Here is a 17801-nt window from a genome sequence, read left to right as displayed (position 1 = left end):
CGCATGTGGTCCTGGTTTCTACTCTGAGCAGCTGAGCTGCTTTCTTTAAGAAATGTATTCTTTTGGCATATATTTCTTTAATGAGTTTCCTAGGGCTAAGGGATTTGAATAATTTGCTGGACAGGAGCAGTTTTTCTTCAGCAGATCTTTCCCACTGTTCAGGCAGTATCAGTTGGTTTATCTGAAGAGCCGCTTGCTCAATCCAGGTGGGAGAGGGGCTGGCAGAGCCCCCCCAGAGCTGATCTGCCCCTGATAAAGCAGAAGCTTCCTCTTCCTGTCCCCCTCCATTTTTCCATGCAACTGTCTCTGAGCTCAGAGCTGAAGTTTAGGGGAAAAATTAAATTGCTATTAACTGCTATAAAATTACCATAAGTCTGTAATAGGAGGAGTTCCGAAGCAAAGCAGGGTTTTACCCCCGGGGCTGAAGTGACTTCCAGGACTATGCCTAGCCAGGTCCAGCACCATAGGAAGTCTTTGAGGTGCCACCAGGCAGAGCAAATATTGGTGAGAAGGGGACCTCCATCGACAGACATGCCTGGCCCTGATTGCAGCTCTGCTAAGCCTTCCTTGTGAAGACTTTGACATCCTGAATGATGCGTTTTCTATATAGAAATAACAGCCATTGGAAGGGCACACAGTTTACGCTTCCGTAGACCAGGCATAATTAAGACCACGAGCATCCCCTTCATGCTGTGTTTGAGGTTTGTCTATACACAGTTAAATGCATATAATGATTCCCAAGAGAAGAGATGTTGCATGCACACACATTGCTACTGGTTTGTTTGGAACCAGACTTAGTGTTCAGTACTGACAGAGAATTTGTCCAGTTACAAACCAGGACAAAAACATAGGTGACTCATGTGCAGGGCAGTTAGGTAGGTATTTCTGTGACACTGAGCTAAAAGGACAAGAGGGTGTTCACCCTAGTTTCAACTGGGCTAACACCGCATATCCTGTAGGATGGCGCTGTGTTGTGGAAAGGCAATGCTGTGTTTAGCTGTGAGACTAATCCAGACGTATGTGCTGAGATGGCTGGATATGTATTTACGCAGCTACATGCTCTTTGTACAAAACTGTCTGAAGCACTTTCTCATAAGCAATAACTCTAAAGGGAGTCCAGCCCCATAACAGACAGGCCTGGCCCAGTAACAAGAGCACTGCTAAGTAAGGAGCTGTGCAAAGCTCCCCTCAGACGTACTGGGACTGGCAGGAAAGCCTTGGGCAAGGACACCTTCTCCACAGCAGTCTCCTGCAGAACTTCTATCGAGGCGGATAAATGACTCCAGCGATGCTTCCTTTCACCTTCTACTTAGTGCAGTTGTTCACAGGCATTATTTAAAGGTCATTGACTTTAACCATGTAATAAGAAAGTATGCATTCATCTCAAGTTCTCCTAGTCTCTCAAGTACTGCTTTAATTAAGAGTTGAAATGAAAAATGGAGACACAGCAAATACAGTCTACATGCGCTTCAACTCTACCTGCCCGCAGTCTGAGGTGGGACAGGAGGGTTTGATGGGGTACTACGTTCTCCTCGGTCATGACTTAGTGACTGGAACAAACCTACGGATATGATTGATACCTATTTCTTTTTTTGATTCTTTTTGCAGGTTTATTTACCAGGGACCCATAATCTCCATTACTTACGTGCAACTAGGGATCTTGAAGACAAGGGAAGAAGATGGTACAGAAGATGCCTGGCCTGCAGGATTTTGCAGTGTGAAATCTTTGGGTGTTGTTTTGTTGGGAAGAGATGTTTTGGGGTTATGGGATGGGGGCTTCATGGGCCTACAGAAGAGCACAAGCCAAGCAGCTTTCATGCTCATGAAGCTATCCTTGACTAAGATCCAGATAGAAGAGCTGCCACTTCCCAGCCATCCCTGCCTCCCCTGGTGCTGCTGTTTGACTCCGTGAATATTTCTAGAGAAGATCTGAGCCCATAAACAGGTGGGAAGCAGGATAGCTTCTGGTAGCATGATATGCTGCCAGGCCCCATGTCTGAGTCCAGCTGGGCACAACTTTAGGGTTAAAGCTATTTCTTCCCCCAGGGGAAAGGGGATGAAGTGGTTGCTGGGTTTGCATTCGGAGTGCAAGGCTTTAGTAGAAGTGAGTCTTGGAGACTGCATGTTAATGATTTCATAGCCAGGTAACTTCTGTCTAGGCAAATGCTGCTCAGGTTATAAGCAGTTGATGTTAGGTTAGAGTAGTGCAAACAAGCTGGAAAGCCATTCTGCAAGGCAGGTCTGCCTCTGGGATTGACAGACCTTTATTCTTCCTTGTTTTCATTAGTGAAATTTGTTATGGACAGTCTTGCAATACAGAGGGCAGTGAGGGCCAAGTAGGTACGTTTTCAGACACATGTTGTCTACATACAAGAAAAGCAGATCGCCATCCACTAATCTGAGCTCACTTATGCCAAACTGCAGCTGTTAGGAACAGCACTAGGGAGGGGAGGAGGTTTGGCCTAAATGGCTCACAGGCTGGCTTCTTGCCTCCTGCAAAACACTTTTCCTTGCTAGATAGCTCTCTCCAGGAAGCAAAAGGCAATGCTGCTGTTTAGGTTTGCTTACTTGGTTACAGTTCAGCAGGACGCTCAAGTAAGGAGATTGGAACCTCAGGCTGAGCAGTTAATACGCCATTTCCTTACCTATATTTAGAGCAACACTGATACTCTGGGGCTTACCCCATGTGATGTCTTTAGACTTAGCTCACTGTAAATGCAGTGTAAAGCACCACCTCTTCTCTGTCCTGCAGATTCTGAAGCAGCTGAAACACTTCCCACCAGGTTAAGTCAACTGGCACCAGTTGGGGAATAGGCTGTTCTGATCAAGCATTACTTGCAAGCAACCAGGTGTTCAGTGCTTACCAGGAGCTGGCCAAGTTCACAGGCAGAACAGGGTCCCCCTGCTTTCCCTGTTTCTGGCAGTAGGAACTGTCCCCGGCCTGTATTCAGGCTCTGGTTTTCCATTTATCATCACCAAAAGGCTCCTAAACTGACAGCAGCTCCTTCTATCTACTCTAGTTTACTTTACTGACCTCATGGGAATGTATGGAAATGCAGTAAATTTATGTGGGCTAAGGCAGAGCTAAAGTTGGGAGGCGGGGAGGGAAGGAGTTGGGTTTTTCCTCCTCTCTCCGTCTGTTCCAGGACGCAAGGCTAAGGCTGTCGCTGCGGGAGGGCCGGGTCCTCCTCGGGAAGATGACGCCGTGAGGCTCGAGGCCGTGGGTCTTTTGTGATTGTTTGGCCAGCACAAATTGTGCGGCTGTTCCCACTGTTCCCACTCGGTTCTTGTGTTTGTTCCTAGGGGTGCCTCTGTGGGTTGTGGCCAGCCACAGCCAGACGAGAGCTGTAAGAACTCCTTCCCGGACAGTTACTGGGAGTTAGGCAGTTCAGGGTTGGTTAGCGGGCTGTGCGCTCAGCCTTGGCCACAGAGCTCTCTCGGGGGCCTTTGAAGTGCGGTTTGGCTGGTCTGCTTTCTCTCCAGCTAGCAGCAGATCCCTGCAGCAGCCATGCCGAGGCCCCTCCTGGGAATCAAGGGCGGGCTGCCCTCCCTGCTCCCGTGACGGCTTGCGGAGCCCCTGCGCCTGGCCCAGCATCCCCAGGAGGGCTGCAGTGAAGCGAGGACTGAACCCTGTGTTTTGCAACTCCAGCATTAGTGCCCAAATCACCAAACCATCATTCTCCCACCTACTAGAGCCTTTGCTACTGACTGTTAAAACCTTACCCTGGCTTGAACTGGTGGAGTAAGAGGGCTTTACACGCCTGAAGCTGTTCACACAGGCTTTCTGTGCCAGAAGGGCCCTTCCCTGGGCATTATGCCCTTGGAGAAGGGAGCTTCCTGGCAGGAGAGCTGTCCTGGATGGAGGAGATGCCTTGCAGAACTGCCTGTGAAGCGTGCTTGCTCTGGCCTGTGATACACAGAGCTTGCAGCCAGTCCTCGCATTTGTTCCTGGGCACTGAGTATCTCTCCGTGCCTGTATATGTAGAAACCAAGCCTGAAGTGCAGGACATGCAGGTGGAAGATGAATGGGCCCCTCACCGGGACTCCAGCCTCACGAGGGTCGGTCGCCCTCTTAGCCCATCATGGTTTCAAGCCATCTTCAAACCACACGGCTCCACCTCAGCTTTTGCGTTGCATTTGTGTTTTTAAAGCAGCTTGATGTTAGTGAACTAGACCGTAGTGCCTTACTTAGGATTTAGCAAACACTTCCAAGGAAGAGTCCTAGGGCTGCTAGCCTTTGGCCAATGTGGATGTTCCCCTGTTTAGTTTGTCCTTTTGAAAGCATTTCTCCCTGATGACTTTGCTGCTGTTTGTGCTCGGCTCCTCGGACTATTAAGGAAGCTGCTTAGTGTTTACAAGCTCCTAATGTCTCTCTTCCAGTTATTTTGGCCCAGCGTTCCCTTTAGAACAAGGTGGCAATGGGGAACAACTCAAACCTGCATGTGATGTTATGCGAGAGGTGTTTAGACATCTCTTCTGGGCTGGGTCTATCAAGCATCTTCCACCCAGATCCTGCAGGTTAAACTTCTCCCCACCCCTGGCAGTAGAAGTTTTTGGCATTCGGATGTGCAGCTGGGAAAATTCAAGCTAAAGGAAAGCAGCCTCCAGCCTGCAGCTTGCTGCGCAGCCCTGTGCCGGACTGTCTGTCTGCAGCACCGATGCTGAACATCCAGATGCCAAAGGGGCCGTGGTGAGAGGAGAACACCCTGCCGCCCTCGAGGCTGGCGTGAAGCCCGAGGTTGTGCTGCAGCCGGCACCCCGGTCTGCCGCGCCGTAGGAGTGATTGTGTGAAACTGTTTACTTCTGACTATGCTGTTTACAAGAGGGAAGTGGGGGTGGGGGGGTGGGGGGGGACAAGCCAAGCCTCAGGAGGGTTGGGAAAGGTTATCTGCACCAGCCTGCAGCGAGTCCAACAGCTCCAGCAGCTCGCAGGTGTCGCGGGGATCTCCCAGCCAGCTTTGGTCTGCACGGAGGAGAGAGCAGAGATGGCTGTCGCCTAGCGGGGTTAGGCTAGCTCCCCTTTGGCCCCTTGCTGCTGTGTTTGAGGTTCAGCGGTGCTAGTGACAGATAGGAGTTACCCCCGTGGTCTTCCTTTACTCCTCAGGACCCGGCTCCTTCACATATCAGAGGCTCTTGGAGCCTTTCTGGAGCAATAAGACTTAAAACCGAGCGTTACCATCGTTGTGGAATTCCTCCGTCGTGTGCGTCGTATGTCTCCGCCGTATGCAGTACCGAGTCTGGGTTTAAGCCTGGTCAGCGCCATGGGGCAACTGCTTCAGGGCCCAAACCGGGACACGATTCACTGTTCCTGTCCGCGGGGCCCGAGCGCAGGGAAATGCACTGCTGCTTTGTCATGTTTCCCCCAGACACTACAGCTCCCGCAGGCGAGTGGGGCGCCCGGGCCCGCGGACCCCCGCTGCCCCCTTTGCTCTGAGCCCTTCTCCAAGCCGCTGCTGCAGGGAGGCCGCGGGGCGCTGGCAGCGGAGGGGAGGGAGGCTCTGAGGCAGGAGCCTCCTGCCACGCTCGCCCCAGGCTGCAGCTGGCATCACTGCACGCAGGCTCCTTGCAAACGCCCAGGCTTTTGCTCGCACGATACAGGTTTAAGAGTTGGTAGAGCAGAAGCGCCCGGAAGCCAGAGCCTGTGGGTCTCCACCGCAGGGAAAACACGCTCAACTGGTCGCTTCCCGTGGCAATGTGGCAAATCCCGTTTCGCTGCGCTGCGTCCCAGCGCTTTCATCGCCCAGGGTGACGTCGCAGCAGAGGTGCTGTAACCGCTCGCTGCTCGGCCTCCCCGCGCCGGCACCTGCCCCCTCCCCAGCAGCCGCCCGGGCCGCCGCGGCCCCCGGCTCCCGCACGCCGGCGCTGCAGCGGCTCTGCTGGGCCGTTCGGGCTCGCGGCGCGGCGGAGCAGGGCCACCTGCGGCCCCCGCGCGCCCCCGCCTCTGCTCCCCGGCCTCCCTGCAGCCCCCGTGCTGCGCTAGCAAGAGCAGAAGGCTTAAACCCAGACTCTGAACTAAAGGTAATGATATTAGTAAATAAATCTGTATTTTTCTTTTTTTTCTTTCCTTTTTTTTTTTTTGCACAAAGCTGGTAATCTAGGACCTATGTGTGAACAACTTTATATAAATATTTTTTGTACTTGGTTTACTCGGGTTGGTATGAGACGTTCTATTTAAGTTCTTTGAACACTGTGGATACCCTGATGCGTATGAGTGGCAGAGGCTTTGTAAATTAAGAGACGTTTGTGTGAATAAAGCTGTTTGAGATGGGGTTGAAAAGCCACACACCATTTGAAAGACGAGTTTTGCGCGTTTGTTCTCGGGCTGCACGGCCTGCCGAAGGCGCGCGCGGGTCCGGGGCCCGGCCGCCCCTTTCCTGCGCTCCCGGGGCAGGGACAGCGGAGCAGCGGGAAGCGAAGCGCGGCGCAGCGGCGCCCAGCCCTGCCGCCGGCCGGGCCCTGGCCCGCAGCTCCGTCCTGCATCCCTTTAACCAGAGCCTCTTGGTGCAGGCTTTGAGCCGGGGCTCGCAGGAGCCCGAATGCCCCTCGGCAGCGCCGCTGTGGCTGCTCGGGCGAGCGGGTGCCTCTCGCCCTAATCATCCCCCGTCGGGCAGCTGCGGGGACGCCGGGGACTAGTCACTGCCTAAGCGGGGCATCGCTGAGAGCAGCTCTGGGCGCCGGCGCTGCGCCTGCCGGGGCAGCCGGCTCTGTGCCGCGCGGCAGAAAGTGGCTGCTCGAGGCTCAGCGGAGCTAATCCAGCGGCGGCCCCGCGCTCCCCGGACGCCCGAACCGGGCCAGTTTAGCTACCGCAGGAAAAGGCAATGCAAAGTGGCTAAAATGTAATCCTCCTCTTGCTTTCCTAGGGCAGGATTAACGCAAAACATGTTTCTCAGCTTGATCTTAAATAAAGCCTGGGGAGGGACGGCACAGCCCAGCCGGGGGGGGCAGATGTTGGATTTTTCCAGGAAGGACGGGAAAACGCTTGCACCGTCCCAGCCACCTTCGCGCGTCCCCCTTGACGCTGCGGTCGCTCTGCCCAGCCTGAGCCCCAGGCACGGCTGCACCTTTGGCCCTGCAGCGGCCCTAAAGCGTCACCAGCTCCAGCCCCAAAAGCCCGGCTGGCTGGGCTGCACCGGCAAGGAGCCGGGGCCAACGGACGTCCCCGGATGCCACCGTGCCTCGGGGCACCTCCTCTGCCGCCCTGGCTATCCGCAGCCCCGGAGCCGCCGGCAGCGGGAACATGCCCCCCCCCCCAGCACGCCGCTGCTGATCCTCGCCCGGATTAGGGTAAGCTCCGCTCCGGCTGCAAAGCCCCAGCAGGCCGGGTCGCGGGGAGCTGAGGCCAGGCAGCCACGGCCCCCCCCCCCCCCCTCGGCGCACACTGCTCCCCCGAAACGCTGCCGGGCTGCTCCGCCGCCCCTTTCCCGCAGCCCGGGGGCGAGGGGGGGGGGCAGAGGGGACGAGCCGCCTCTCGCCCAGCCGGTGCGAGGTCCTGGCAGCGGTGGCGGCTGGCGAAGCCGCCTTCACGGTCACGAGCGTTTTCTCCCACCCTGCCGCGGGTCGGGCGAGCAGGGAGAGGCGGCAGCCCAGCGCCGGGCTCCCCGGGGGGGTGCAGAGCCGCAGCCGGGGCCGGCTCCGGCGCTGCGGGCCCGCGGCAACGCGGCTCAGCCGCCGCGCGCCAGCCCTTGCGTAACGGCCCCGGCTCGGACGTGCCGGGCGGCGAGTCCTCCCGCCCGCTCCCCCCACGGCGCCCGTCTCCTTTGTGCTCCCTAATTGTTCCCGACAGGGACCTCGAACAGATCCATCCGGCCCCGCGGCGCCTCCGTGCAAGGGGCCGGTGCTCCCCTGCCTACCCCGGGGCCGAGGGCACCATCCACGTGCGGTGCCCGCGGCTGCCGGGCGAGGGGCGTCCCGAGCCCCTGGTGTGGCGGCCGCCCGCTCCACCGCACCTCTCGCCGCAGCAGGGAAGGGGCCGGGGTCGAGGCCAGCGGGCACCGGAGCAGCAGGGAGAGCCTGAGCCATCCCCACCCCGCTCTCGTCCTCGCCCTGCTCTCGCCCTCCGGCACGGCCCGTCCTCACCGTCGCCCCGCATTCTGCCAAATATTTGCAGAGGGCGATCGCACCCTCCTGCCCGCGCGCCCGGCCCTGCCCCTCCCTGCCCTTCGTTCTGCCGCGCGCCAGGCGCCCCGAGAGCCGCCCGCTGCCGCGTTCTCACCGCCTGCGCCTCGGTTACCAACCCGCGTTTGCAAATTAAGACGTACGTTTGCGCACAGGGAGTCGGCAACTTTTTATTTCCAGCTCTGCCGGCAGCTCCCGTGCTCGCTGATCCTGCCGCCTGCACACGGGCAGACGCGGCTGCTCGAGTCGTCCCTGCAGGCAGCTTCCCAGCCCCGCGAGGACGCAGGGCGCAGCGCCAGCCCCCAGCCCGGGGTGCCCTGCAGACCACCCGCGCCCAGGACGGAGCCTTATTCTCACCTCCATCGTTTTGGCACAAACATTTGCTTCTGAAGCATTGTTTTTGGCAGATTTTAGCTCAAAACAGCAGTAATCTCTGGAGAATAACTTGCAGGGCTCGGCACTCTTGCACCCAAAGCCCAGCTTCGTCTCAAAGCCCACCCGAGGGCGTCTCTTCTGTCTGATCAGGCAGTTTCAGGGTTCCTCAGGCTCTGCTCCGGACAGTCCTTGGGGGTAACGTCTTGCCTCACTTCTCCCCAGAAATGCCACGGAAATAAATATGCCTGAGAGACTATCGCTTGGAGCCATAACTCAGGCTCCAAACGCGAACCGTGCCTTTCCCCCGCCTCCATTCAGCATTTTTGGGGGGCAGAAGTGGAGGGAAGAGTTGAGCTTGGTGAACCCATCCCATCCTCCCTGCCGCCTTCACGGGCACTCGCGCTTGGTGCTGTTTTCCTTCCAAGAATGGTCGCTCGAAAAGGCCGCGCTGCCCGGCCTGGCCGCAGGTTTCTCGCATCCCGCCAGGGACCGGTCAGCGAAGGCTTTGCCACGGACGTAGCTCTGGCCTTTGCTTGCAGCGATGCTGCGTAACACCATGGCTCGGGGATGCATCCCGCTCGCCCTCCCCAAACGCGGGCCACTGCCGGCGGCTCCCTGCAGACGCGGCCGAGACGAAGCCGGCGGCGCCGGGGACGGGAGCGCGGGCCAGCTCCCCCGCGTGCTGCCACGCTGCGGGGTTGCTCGCCTGCAAGAAGCCGGTAAGCGCAGGTGACCGCGGAGCACATGGAGAACTGCGAAGCTTTTAAGATCATTAGCAGAGCGAGTTTGGTGTCAGCCAGTTGCTGGGAGAAACGTTTCACCCCGCGTTTGCTCTCTGGAGACCTCCAGTTCTGTGCACAAAGAGGGCTGCTAAACTGCACAGCGGCACTTCAACGACTTGATAGCTGACAAAAACACCCCGGCTTCCCCCTCGGCTTCGGGAGCGGGGCCGCCAGCAGCCGCCTTGCCCACCGCGTGCCGCTTGGGGACCGTGAGAGGACACGGGCGCCGGGGACAGCCCAGGCAGGCAGAGCCCAGCAGGGCGCTGGCGGGACCGGTGCCGGCAGCAAACCCCGCGGGAGCTGCCCAGGACACGGGCCGAGGCATCGTCCCCGGGGCCGGCGCCGCAGGCGCCAGCCTCCCCCCGCGGCAGGATTTGGCACCGGGGAGCAGTGGTGAGATGCTGCCGCTGGCTTCACTCCCCCCGGCCTTGGACCAGCGCAAGTGTTTTCGAGAGCCCCCTCTTCGCAGAGGCTCCGACGTTGCTTTTTGCAGCTAGAGCACTAAGTCATTCCGCGCAAAGCGCACGGCTGTATTTCGTTAAGCTTTTCTCTCCCTCGAGCTCCCCAAGCAGCAACCGCTGAAGCCGTCCTCGCTGCATCACGCTGGCCCCAGGCACGAGCTGATCCAGCAGGTAGGAGGAGAGCAAGGCCCGTTTCATGTACAGGACACTCATCTCCACTCCTCTCCACGTTGATGAATAACTCTATTTTACCCAGCGCCACGCTCCAGGAAGGCAGAGGATGAACAGGCGAAAGCTGCGGCAAGCCCACGCGCTCCCATTTAGCCGGGAGATGACTCAGCCCAGGCTCTTTGTGCTGGAGCAGGCGACAGGGAAACGCGCGGGCACGAGCCCGTGCACGCTCGCGGGCGGGGGCCACGCGCCCCACCGCGAGGGAGACGGGGCAGCGCGCCGGCGGCACCGAGGATGCGGCATCAAGCTTGTTAAACACCCCCCCAGACCCACTGCCCTTCCTCCAGCCGCTAGCATCTCGCCTGGAGCGGTGCAGCCCTAAAGCAGCAGGGATGGCCATGGCCACCCGGCATCCAGCCCGCAAAGCGGCCCCAGGGCCACCAGCAGGGATGGAGAGGGGAGAGAAACATCACTCAAAGCGCTTTCTGGTTCAAAGCAAGGCTTCAGAAGGGAAACACGGCCAAGCAAGAAAAATAAACGTGTTTTTTGCGTGCTGTCAGGCGCAGAGGGAGGTCTGCGAAGGGGTGGGGGTGCCCGAGCGATGCTCTGCCAGCCGCTGCCCAGCACCCTCAGCTGCAGCTCTCACAGGCACTGACTTCACACGAGCCCGTGGCAGGTCGATCTCAGCCCCGTGAACAAAAGATGCTTCTCGTCTCCAGTTCGTTCCCTGGCAGAATTAATGGCCTGCTCTCCTCTGGGGATTGAGCACTTGTGAAGAGACACACTGGGAGGCAAGCAGCAAGGGAGGAAATTAAGACCTTATTTCCTCTGCCAGAGATGAGATCTTTAAAGTTCTTGGATGAAAAGCTTGTTTAACTTTTTTTTTTTTTTTTTTTTTTTTTTTTTTTTTTTTTTAATAAAAAGGTTTTGCAAGGGAATCTTGTTCTCCAGAACCCATCCACCTCCAACCCCACTTAGCGCTGCCAAGACCTGCGCTTCCCCCAGGAGCAGCCTGCAACACAGGCACAACTTCTCCTCCCCAGCCTGGCCACGGGGCCTGAGGCCCCACATGCCACAGCCCCACGGCCCCCCGCCAGCCCCAGGCACCCCAACTGCACGTGGCAGCCGCAGCTCTGGGGCCCCAGAAGTCTTCCAGAAATCAGAGAGGCACCAAGCTGAAAGCCCAGTTCAGCTCTACGCTCTTCTTCTAACTCAAGCAGTGGTTATGTTACTGGGGGCTTCAGGTCCTTCTTGTAACACCGAAATGCCCTGATACGGATGAGGGCCCTCAGAAGGAACAGACAAATGTTCCAAAAATTGCCAGGACCTTCAATGAACAGCACATAAATACACCCCCCCCCTTGCTGCACGGCTGGTGACCTGGGGGCTTTGCAGTGCTCTGCCGTCGCTTGGAGGCCTCTGTGGGAATGAACGCTTTGGGCAGATTTATACAGCACGTTGGCGCTGCAGATTAACGTGCCAGCCTCGGGAGATGGAAGAGAGAACAAGCAAGCCCAGCCGGCGATAAATTACTCAAAGCAGGCTCCAGCGCTGCCCAGTGGTATTAGCGTCCTGGTCATCTCGTTCCCAGCGGGATGAATGCTCAAACCTCAGAGCTGCTTTTGTGCCTCGTGCTTTGGAAAGAGCAGGCACCTTCCACCAGGGACAAGGAGACGCAGACCTGCAAGGACACTGCATGCCCACACGCTCTGCAGCGCACAGGCTGTTTCCCACTTCCAGACTTCGCTCTTTGGCTTACACCTAAGCAAGCCCAAAGCCTTCTGAGACTTTTACAGCCATTTCTTGGGATCTGGTGACATGATAGAGCCTGCCTTGAACTTATGCTCAAGGACATCTGTCTTGCAAACTGCAGCCAGCATGAGGATATCAGAACAGACTTTTGATGGGCTTCCAGCAAGATAATTCAGCTTCTATGACCCTGCTTCATCTTCCAAAGCTGGATCAGCTGTAAACCAACCTTTGCCGCAGCCTGCAGTTTTGGCCAGCTCTCATCTCTTCCACCCAGCACAAGTGCCCAAGCACCCAGGTCAACATCACTGCTGGAGAAAGGAGGGCCGGTCTTCCCCAGGATGGCCTTCAGTGTCAGAGAACCACTCAGCCTGTCCAGCCACCCAATGCTCAGTACTGCAGGAAACACAAGCAAATAGGTCAAGGCTTCCCTTACCTGAAGGAATCCCAAGCAACCAGCCCCACACAAAGAAGATACCACAACTGAGCCCCAAGTCACAACTGGTCCAGACCAGGGGAGATTTTTTTGTTCACAATCTTTACCAGGTGCAAAAATTTGCTGTAGGTAAACAACCACCCCAAACTTCAGCACAGCCCATTGCCCCTTCGCAGGGTTGCAGGGCTCCATCCCAGCAGCAGCTGTAACAAGCTGGGGGTAATTGCTGTCTCTGGGATGCACGATTAACTCCTTCCTGCCCTGGTCCAACTGGGGCTTTGTGCATCCCAGAAGAGCAGTTTCCTCACCAGCACCCTTAAAAATTATTTCTGAGGAAGTGTGACAAGAGGAAGGACACTTCCCTGACATCCACCAAGAAGTCCTAGTTACCCCACATATGAAGAGTAGAAGACAAATCATGAAGTCTGTCATTCTCCCTATGCAGCAAATTACTATTTCATAAATGCAGTAGACATGAAATATGAAGACAGAAATTGCCAGTGACTTTTAATCTGGGTTCTGCCAATTTTTCTGTTTCAGCTATCGATTTTCCATAAAGATGAATCCTAACTCCCAGGTCTCTCTGACAGGCACTATCTGAGTATTTTGCTTACTCTGAGAGTGGAAATATATGTTTTATTAAGTGTCAGAGCTCACTAATGAGAAGAAGGAGAAAAATCAATTGGCTGCTTATATCTTGATCACAAAGACAGGACTAACAAGTTCTTTATTTTGCTGCTGTGGGCAAGACGACAGGGCAGAATGACAAATGCAGCAGACAGCAGCTGCCAGCCTCTCTACAGAGGTATCTTAGCTGGTGGGGGGGGGAATACATAGTATTTGATTACTTTGAACACATTTGTATTTGTATTAATTCAAAGACATTTGCAGAGTACTATAAAATCCTATGGTTAAATTGGTGTCTGATGCAAGGCTACTGAAAACAGTAAAATCACAGCTGCAAACCAGAGGTAGGTTTATGCTTATATTCCTAAAAGCCAGGCAGAAGTTTGGCCAACTATTTAGGATAGGGTTAGCTGAAGGGGTTCCATTTTTCCATATTAAATCTGGGTGAAGTATAGTATTTGTGATTTTTACCTTGGCACAGAAGTCTCTGCACAACTCCAGCAGATTTCAGATTTGCACTGTGTTGTGCTTGTAGACAGGTGCAGGTGACATCCCCATCCCACCAAAACGAAGAGGGAAACCTAACAAGCCCAGGACTTCACGCTTGCCAGGAAAAAGGTCAGCCACTGGGTTCAGCTCAGATGTGCAATACTTTCACCTGACACCTTCGTCTTTCCCAGCTCCGTTCCAGGACACGGCAACACCCCAGCTAGCCCAGCCCTCTCCAGCTCAAAGACAAACATGCTATGCATCAAGAGCTGTTAAATACAAAGATACCATCACATGTTCAGAAATCACTGTGGGATGGGAGGGTGCCAAAGGAAATGACTGCAAACTGCCAGCCTCATTTTATGCTCTTCCCAGGGCATCTGGTGCAGGCCACAGCTGGAACAGGGGGCAAGGTTAGATGGACCCCCATGCAGCTCTTCTTAGGTCCTGAAGTCCTCAGACCACCAAGCCTGGGAGGAAAGGCCAGGTCTGACTCCCAGCAAACACAGCCCAAATCCCAGGATTGGGATCTTTGACACGAGTGTCTCAGCACATTCATCCCCTGCAGAAACTTGGCGTGCTTATTACTGAATAGAGCTCTCCCCTGACCCTTCCCCAGGCAAGGATATCAGCTTCCCTTCACTCGTACGTTATCTTCCACGTCTGTTACAGAATCATACCTGACAACTGTATAGTTAATCTCTTGGCAGCTGTGAAATGAAATGGTAAGCTCCGGCTGCCTTGAGAAGATGCATTGATTTCTTAAAATGACAGATTGCCTACTCCCTTGATGTTTAAGCAGAGGGCTGGTGGTGTGGATCTTGACTATCATTCAATTAAAAAAGCTTAGCAGAGACGCACCAGCTAAGCAGAGAAGACAGCATTAAGGCTAAGCCCTGACCCAAAGATTTAATCGTAGAGCATATGAGAGCATCCTCAGATGCGGGACACCTGTCCAGTTTGCTGATGAAAGCACAGGCCATTGAATTCTGCACGCTGCCGTGAGCCAGACGAGCCCGTCTCCCCTCCGCAATAAAACAGAGCTGACCGGCCAGTCAGGGCCCTCAGCAGAGCAAGACGAGCAAATCCCTTCCTATCCAAAAGGGTATTTGCTTCACTTAATGGAACAGTTTATATCCCATTGCAGCACATCTCTTTAATAAGGATTATGTGTTTAAGTTAACAAACTCCTAGACACCTTGTGACACAGCCTCAGTGTCACTGCAGAGATAAGGCACTGGAGTATTTCTGGCCTCAGCTCTGAAACACAAAGCTTTGCCCTTGAAAAGGGAATAGCTCGGCCACCTCACCGCTTGCCATAAAGCCCAGTAGATCCTGTTCCTACTCCAGAATCACCTCTGCTTTCCTGGGGGAAACGCCACCACCTGGAAAGTGGCAAAGAGCAAGCGTCAAGCCTGCCAGTGGCTACCCCAGCTCTTCCCCGCTCCGGGCTCAGAGCGGGTCCCGAGCAGAGCAGCAGTGAGGTGCTGGTGGGCCATGTCCTAGCGCGCGGTGCGGACGCGGCCAACAACCGGCCGTTTCTGCCGCGGGCGCAGAGGTCCCCGGCTCGAGGCCGCGTCCCTGCAGGTCGCCGTCGAGGACCGGGCGCTGCAGCGAGCACGAAGCTTTAGCCGAGCCCGCGGGGGAGGCGGCTCGATTCGCCTCTCGGGACGCGGAGCTGGGCAGTGCGGAAGGCGCCGCCTCGCTCTGCGCCGGGCGGGTGAGGCGCGTCGGAGCGGCCCGCGCGGGGCCCCGGCGCCCTGGTATTCCTGTGCTCGGTGTCCCGACAGCCATGGACCCCCATGGCGCAGAGAGCGAGGGCCCGCGTTCGGGCGGCGAAGGAGGGCGTGCGCGCTGCCCCGGGCCGCCGGAGGGACCCTCGGCAGAGGGGAGGCGGGAGCCGGAGCCGCGCGCGCGCGCAGGCCGCAGCCAGGCCCGCACCGCGCACCGCGTCGCCATGGCAACCGGCACGGCCTGCACGGCCTCCCGGAGCCTCCCGCAGCCTGCGCGGCCTCCCGCGGGCCCCACGACCGGCCTCGGCCCGGGGACGGCACCGAGGGTGGAGGGTCTCAGCGCCAGGCACGGAGAGCCCGCAACCCTCCCTCCACCCCTCCATCCCCGCAGCAGCCCCGCGAGGCTGCAGGCCTGGCGGTGTCAGGGCAAAGCAGCCCGTTCTGGCACAGACAAAAATAAAAGGGGGGGGGGACAGGCGTGAAAATAAAGGAAAAGCAGCACAGCGGCCTCCCGCGCCCGCCTGCGAGCACGCCGCATCCCCCCGCAAGCAGCACACAGCCCCTCGCAGCCGCCTTCCTTGGCCAATGCCATGTGGCGACCCCCGTTTTGGGGTGTTTTGTTTGCTTTCTGCACTACATTTGCGGGAAGAGGGTGGAAAGGAAATGCGTGCTGTTTTTAAGTCAATAACTTGCTTGTCGGGGGGAAAAAAACAAATTTGCTGTGAGTGAATTGGTGTAAACTGCAATGCTCCTGTAGGCCAAACACCCGAAGGATTCGCAAACTCCCGAGGCTGCCGTGGGGAGGCATTATTAGTTCCATCAGCCACTTGGGAGAAAACGAGGCTAAGAAAAATTGCCAGCTAGCTAGCAGCACCCAAGGCACGCAAGCGGCCGAGCGTGGCGGCTAGGTCGCACCGTTGCGGCGCGCCCGGGATCGCGCACGTTCGCTTGCAGAATTGCGGATTTCTTCACTTTTCAAACCAAGTAGCTGCAGTTTTTTTGAAAACTGGGCTCACGAAGCTGCGCTGAGGTCTCGTTAAGACGGTATCGCTGGCAACAAGGTCACAGGAATTTAAGCTGATTTCCGCGCAGGATGCACGCGCCACAGACACTGCAGCTCAGACACGAGAAAGCAAGCAGATATCCCGGCCCAAGGTGATGACATATACTGAAACCAAAGAAAGGGAAAGCAGTGCATCACAGAAAACGTTGCCAGGCTGCAACTGTCAACCCGCTGTTGAAAGCCGAGGTGCAAGGAAAAACGCCGGCGCTCGTCCGGAAAGCTGGGATGAGGCTGCAGTCAGCGCGTCGCAGGGCGCCGCTTGCCGCGTGCCAGCTCGCCGGGGGGGCAGAGGGCTAAGCCGAACCACCAAGGTGAGCATGCAGCTGTAGGAACTGGCTTGGAAGCTGAGCCTCAAACCTCAACAGCCTGGCAGGTTACAAAGAGAGAAAAATAGACATCTCCAGAGATGTAGATGAGTGGAGAGAAATTGCTTGCGGGAGTACAAAGGCATCTAATTATAACGAAAGTGAGGGCAATAAGATAGGGGGAAATTTTGGCAGCGTACATCAGAGACCAATTCACGACAGTGAATCTATTAAACGGAGGTTGAATCTATTACACGGGTATAATCTCTCAAGGGAGGTAGCAGGAGCCCAGCTGCTTGGAATATATAAAACTAGACTGTACAAAAGATTAAAACTCAGGCAGTTATAAAGGAACATCCCTATATTAACCAGGGCTACTTCTAGTCTGACAGTCCTTTTCCATCTTTAAATTTATAAGTGAAGTTCTAATTAAGAGGAGAAGAGAGGCATAGCCACGATTATACTCCTTCACAGCTGCTCTTCCTTTGGTTCTTAAACTTATGACTGTTGCTTTTTTTTTTTTTTTTTTTTTTTTTGTGCAGCAACAGTGAGTTTTGAAATCATGGATGTATATTTGAATGGATTTGAAACCAGTTTGGAGAGTGCTGTGTGCAGCCAGGAGAGACACAATGATGCTGCCTGGAAGATGTACCTGGAAAGGAGAAGCATCGTTCTGGCATTCCTGCGCACCAACCTGAGCCTCCACCTCCTCAAACGCCACCGGAAGAGAATCGAGCTTCTGAAGAAGAGTTCCTTTTACATTGAGATTCTGCCCAAGCACTTGGCCCTAGGAGACCAGAACCACCTGATGCTTCCCACAACCATGTTCCAACTAATTGACCCCTGGAGATACCAGAGGATGAAGAAGGTGGGAACCACCCAGACTAAAATCCAGTTATTACTTTTATCTGATCTGTTAGAACAGCTGGAACGAGGTCGGGAGGAGCTGGTTTATTACCTAGAGACCTGCAACATGATAGCTTTCCTCTCTAGGTGGAACTTGATTAAGCAGAGACTGTCAAACCTCTCCGAGCTGATGGACAGTTTCCTTGCAACACTAGTGCCGGGAAAGCTCTACATCAAGCACCGTTTGGTGCCAGATGTTAGAGCTACTAAACTTCCCCACATTAGGCTTGTTCTCAGTACAAAGATGCCAGTGGTGTTTGATCGAAAAGAATCGGTCGCGTACAAGGACTGGGCCACTCTTAAGTGGTTTAGTACAAGTCAGCAGTCACAGCATGAACAGTATGAATTGTGTTTTAGGTTACTGGATCATGGGAATCAGAAGGAGAGGGGTCACTCTGGGATTCTGACAGTCACCTCTAACACGTGCGAAATCCAGAACCTCCTCTCTGACAGAGCATACAAATTCACAATTAGACGAGCAGAGACTTACTCGCTTGTCTATGAACAATGGCATGACAGCATCACATTGAAAACAGAAACTAACCCTGACCAAGACATGGACAGCAGCCTTTGTGAACCAGAAGGGTGA

General features: G+C 55.6%; 2 protein-coding genes across 2 annotated transcripts in view; both read left to right on the top strand.

Annotated features, from left to right (window-relative positions):
* STK35 (serine/threonine kinase 35) overlaps positions 1–2066 on the top strand; it is a 15318-nt gene extending 13252 nt beyond the window's left edge. The window contains exon 3 of the mRNA XM_062589201.1: positions 1609–2066. The gene's annotated coding sequence lies outside the window, so the exon portion shown is untranslated. The remainder of the gene's footprint in view (positions 1–1608) is intronic.
* On the top strand, positions 1463–17801 carry FNDC11 (fibronectin type III domain containing 11). Its single transcript, XM_062589555.1, has 3 exons — positions 1463–1518; positions 1609–1682; positions 16849–17801. The coding sequence occupies exons 1-3, from the start codon at positions 1463–1465 to the stop codon at positions 17799–17801; spliced, it is 1083 nt and encodes a 360-aa protein (XP_062445539.1).

Source organism: Rhea pennata, chromosome 16 (genome assembly GCF_028389875.1).
Source record: "Rhea pennata isolate bPtePen1 chromosome 16, bPtePen1.pri, whole genome shotgun sequence".
Lineage (NCBI taxonomy): Eukaryota > Metazoa > Chordata > Aves > Rheiformes > Rheidae > Rhea > Rhea pennata.
This window is presented reverse-complemented; position numbering and strand designations above follow the sequence as displayed.

Bases quoted from the DNA above. Each gene is read 5' to 3' on its own strand.
- FNDC11 (XM_062589555.1), top strand. From the start codon at position 1,463: ATGCGCTTCAACTCTACCTGCCCGCAGTCTGAGGTGGGACAGGAGGGT. The intron at 1,519-1,608 runs GTACTACGTTCT...TTCTTTTTGCAG, and splicing joins GGACAGGAGGGTTTGATGGG to GTTTATTTACCAGGGACCCA. The intron at 1,683-16,848 runs GTACAGAAGATG...TTTTTTGTGCAG, and splicing joins GAAGACAAGGGAAGAAGATG to CAACAGTGAGTTTTGAAATC.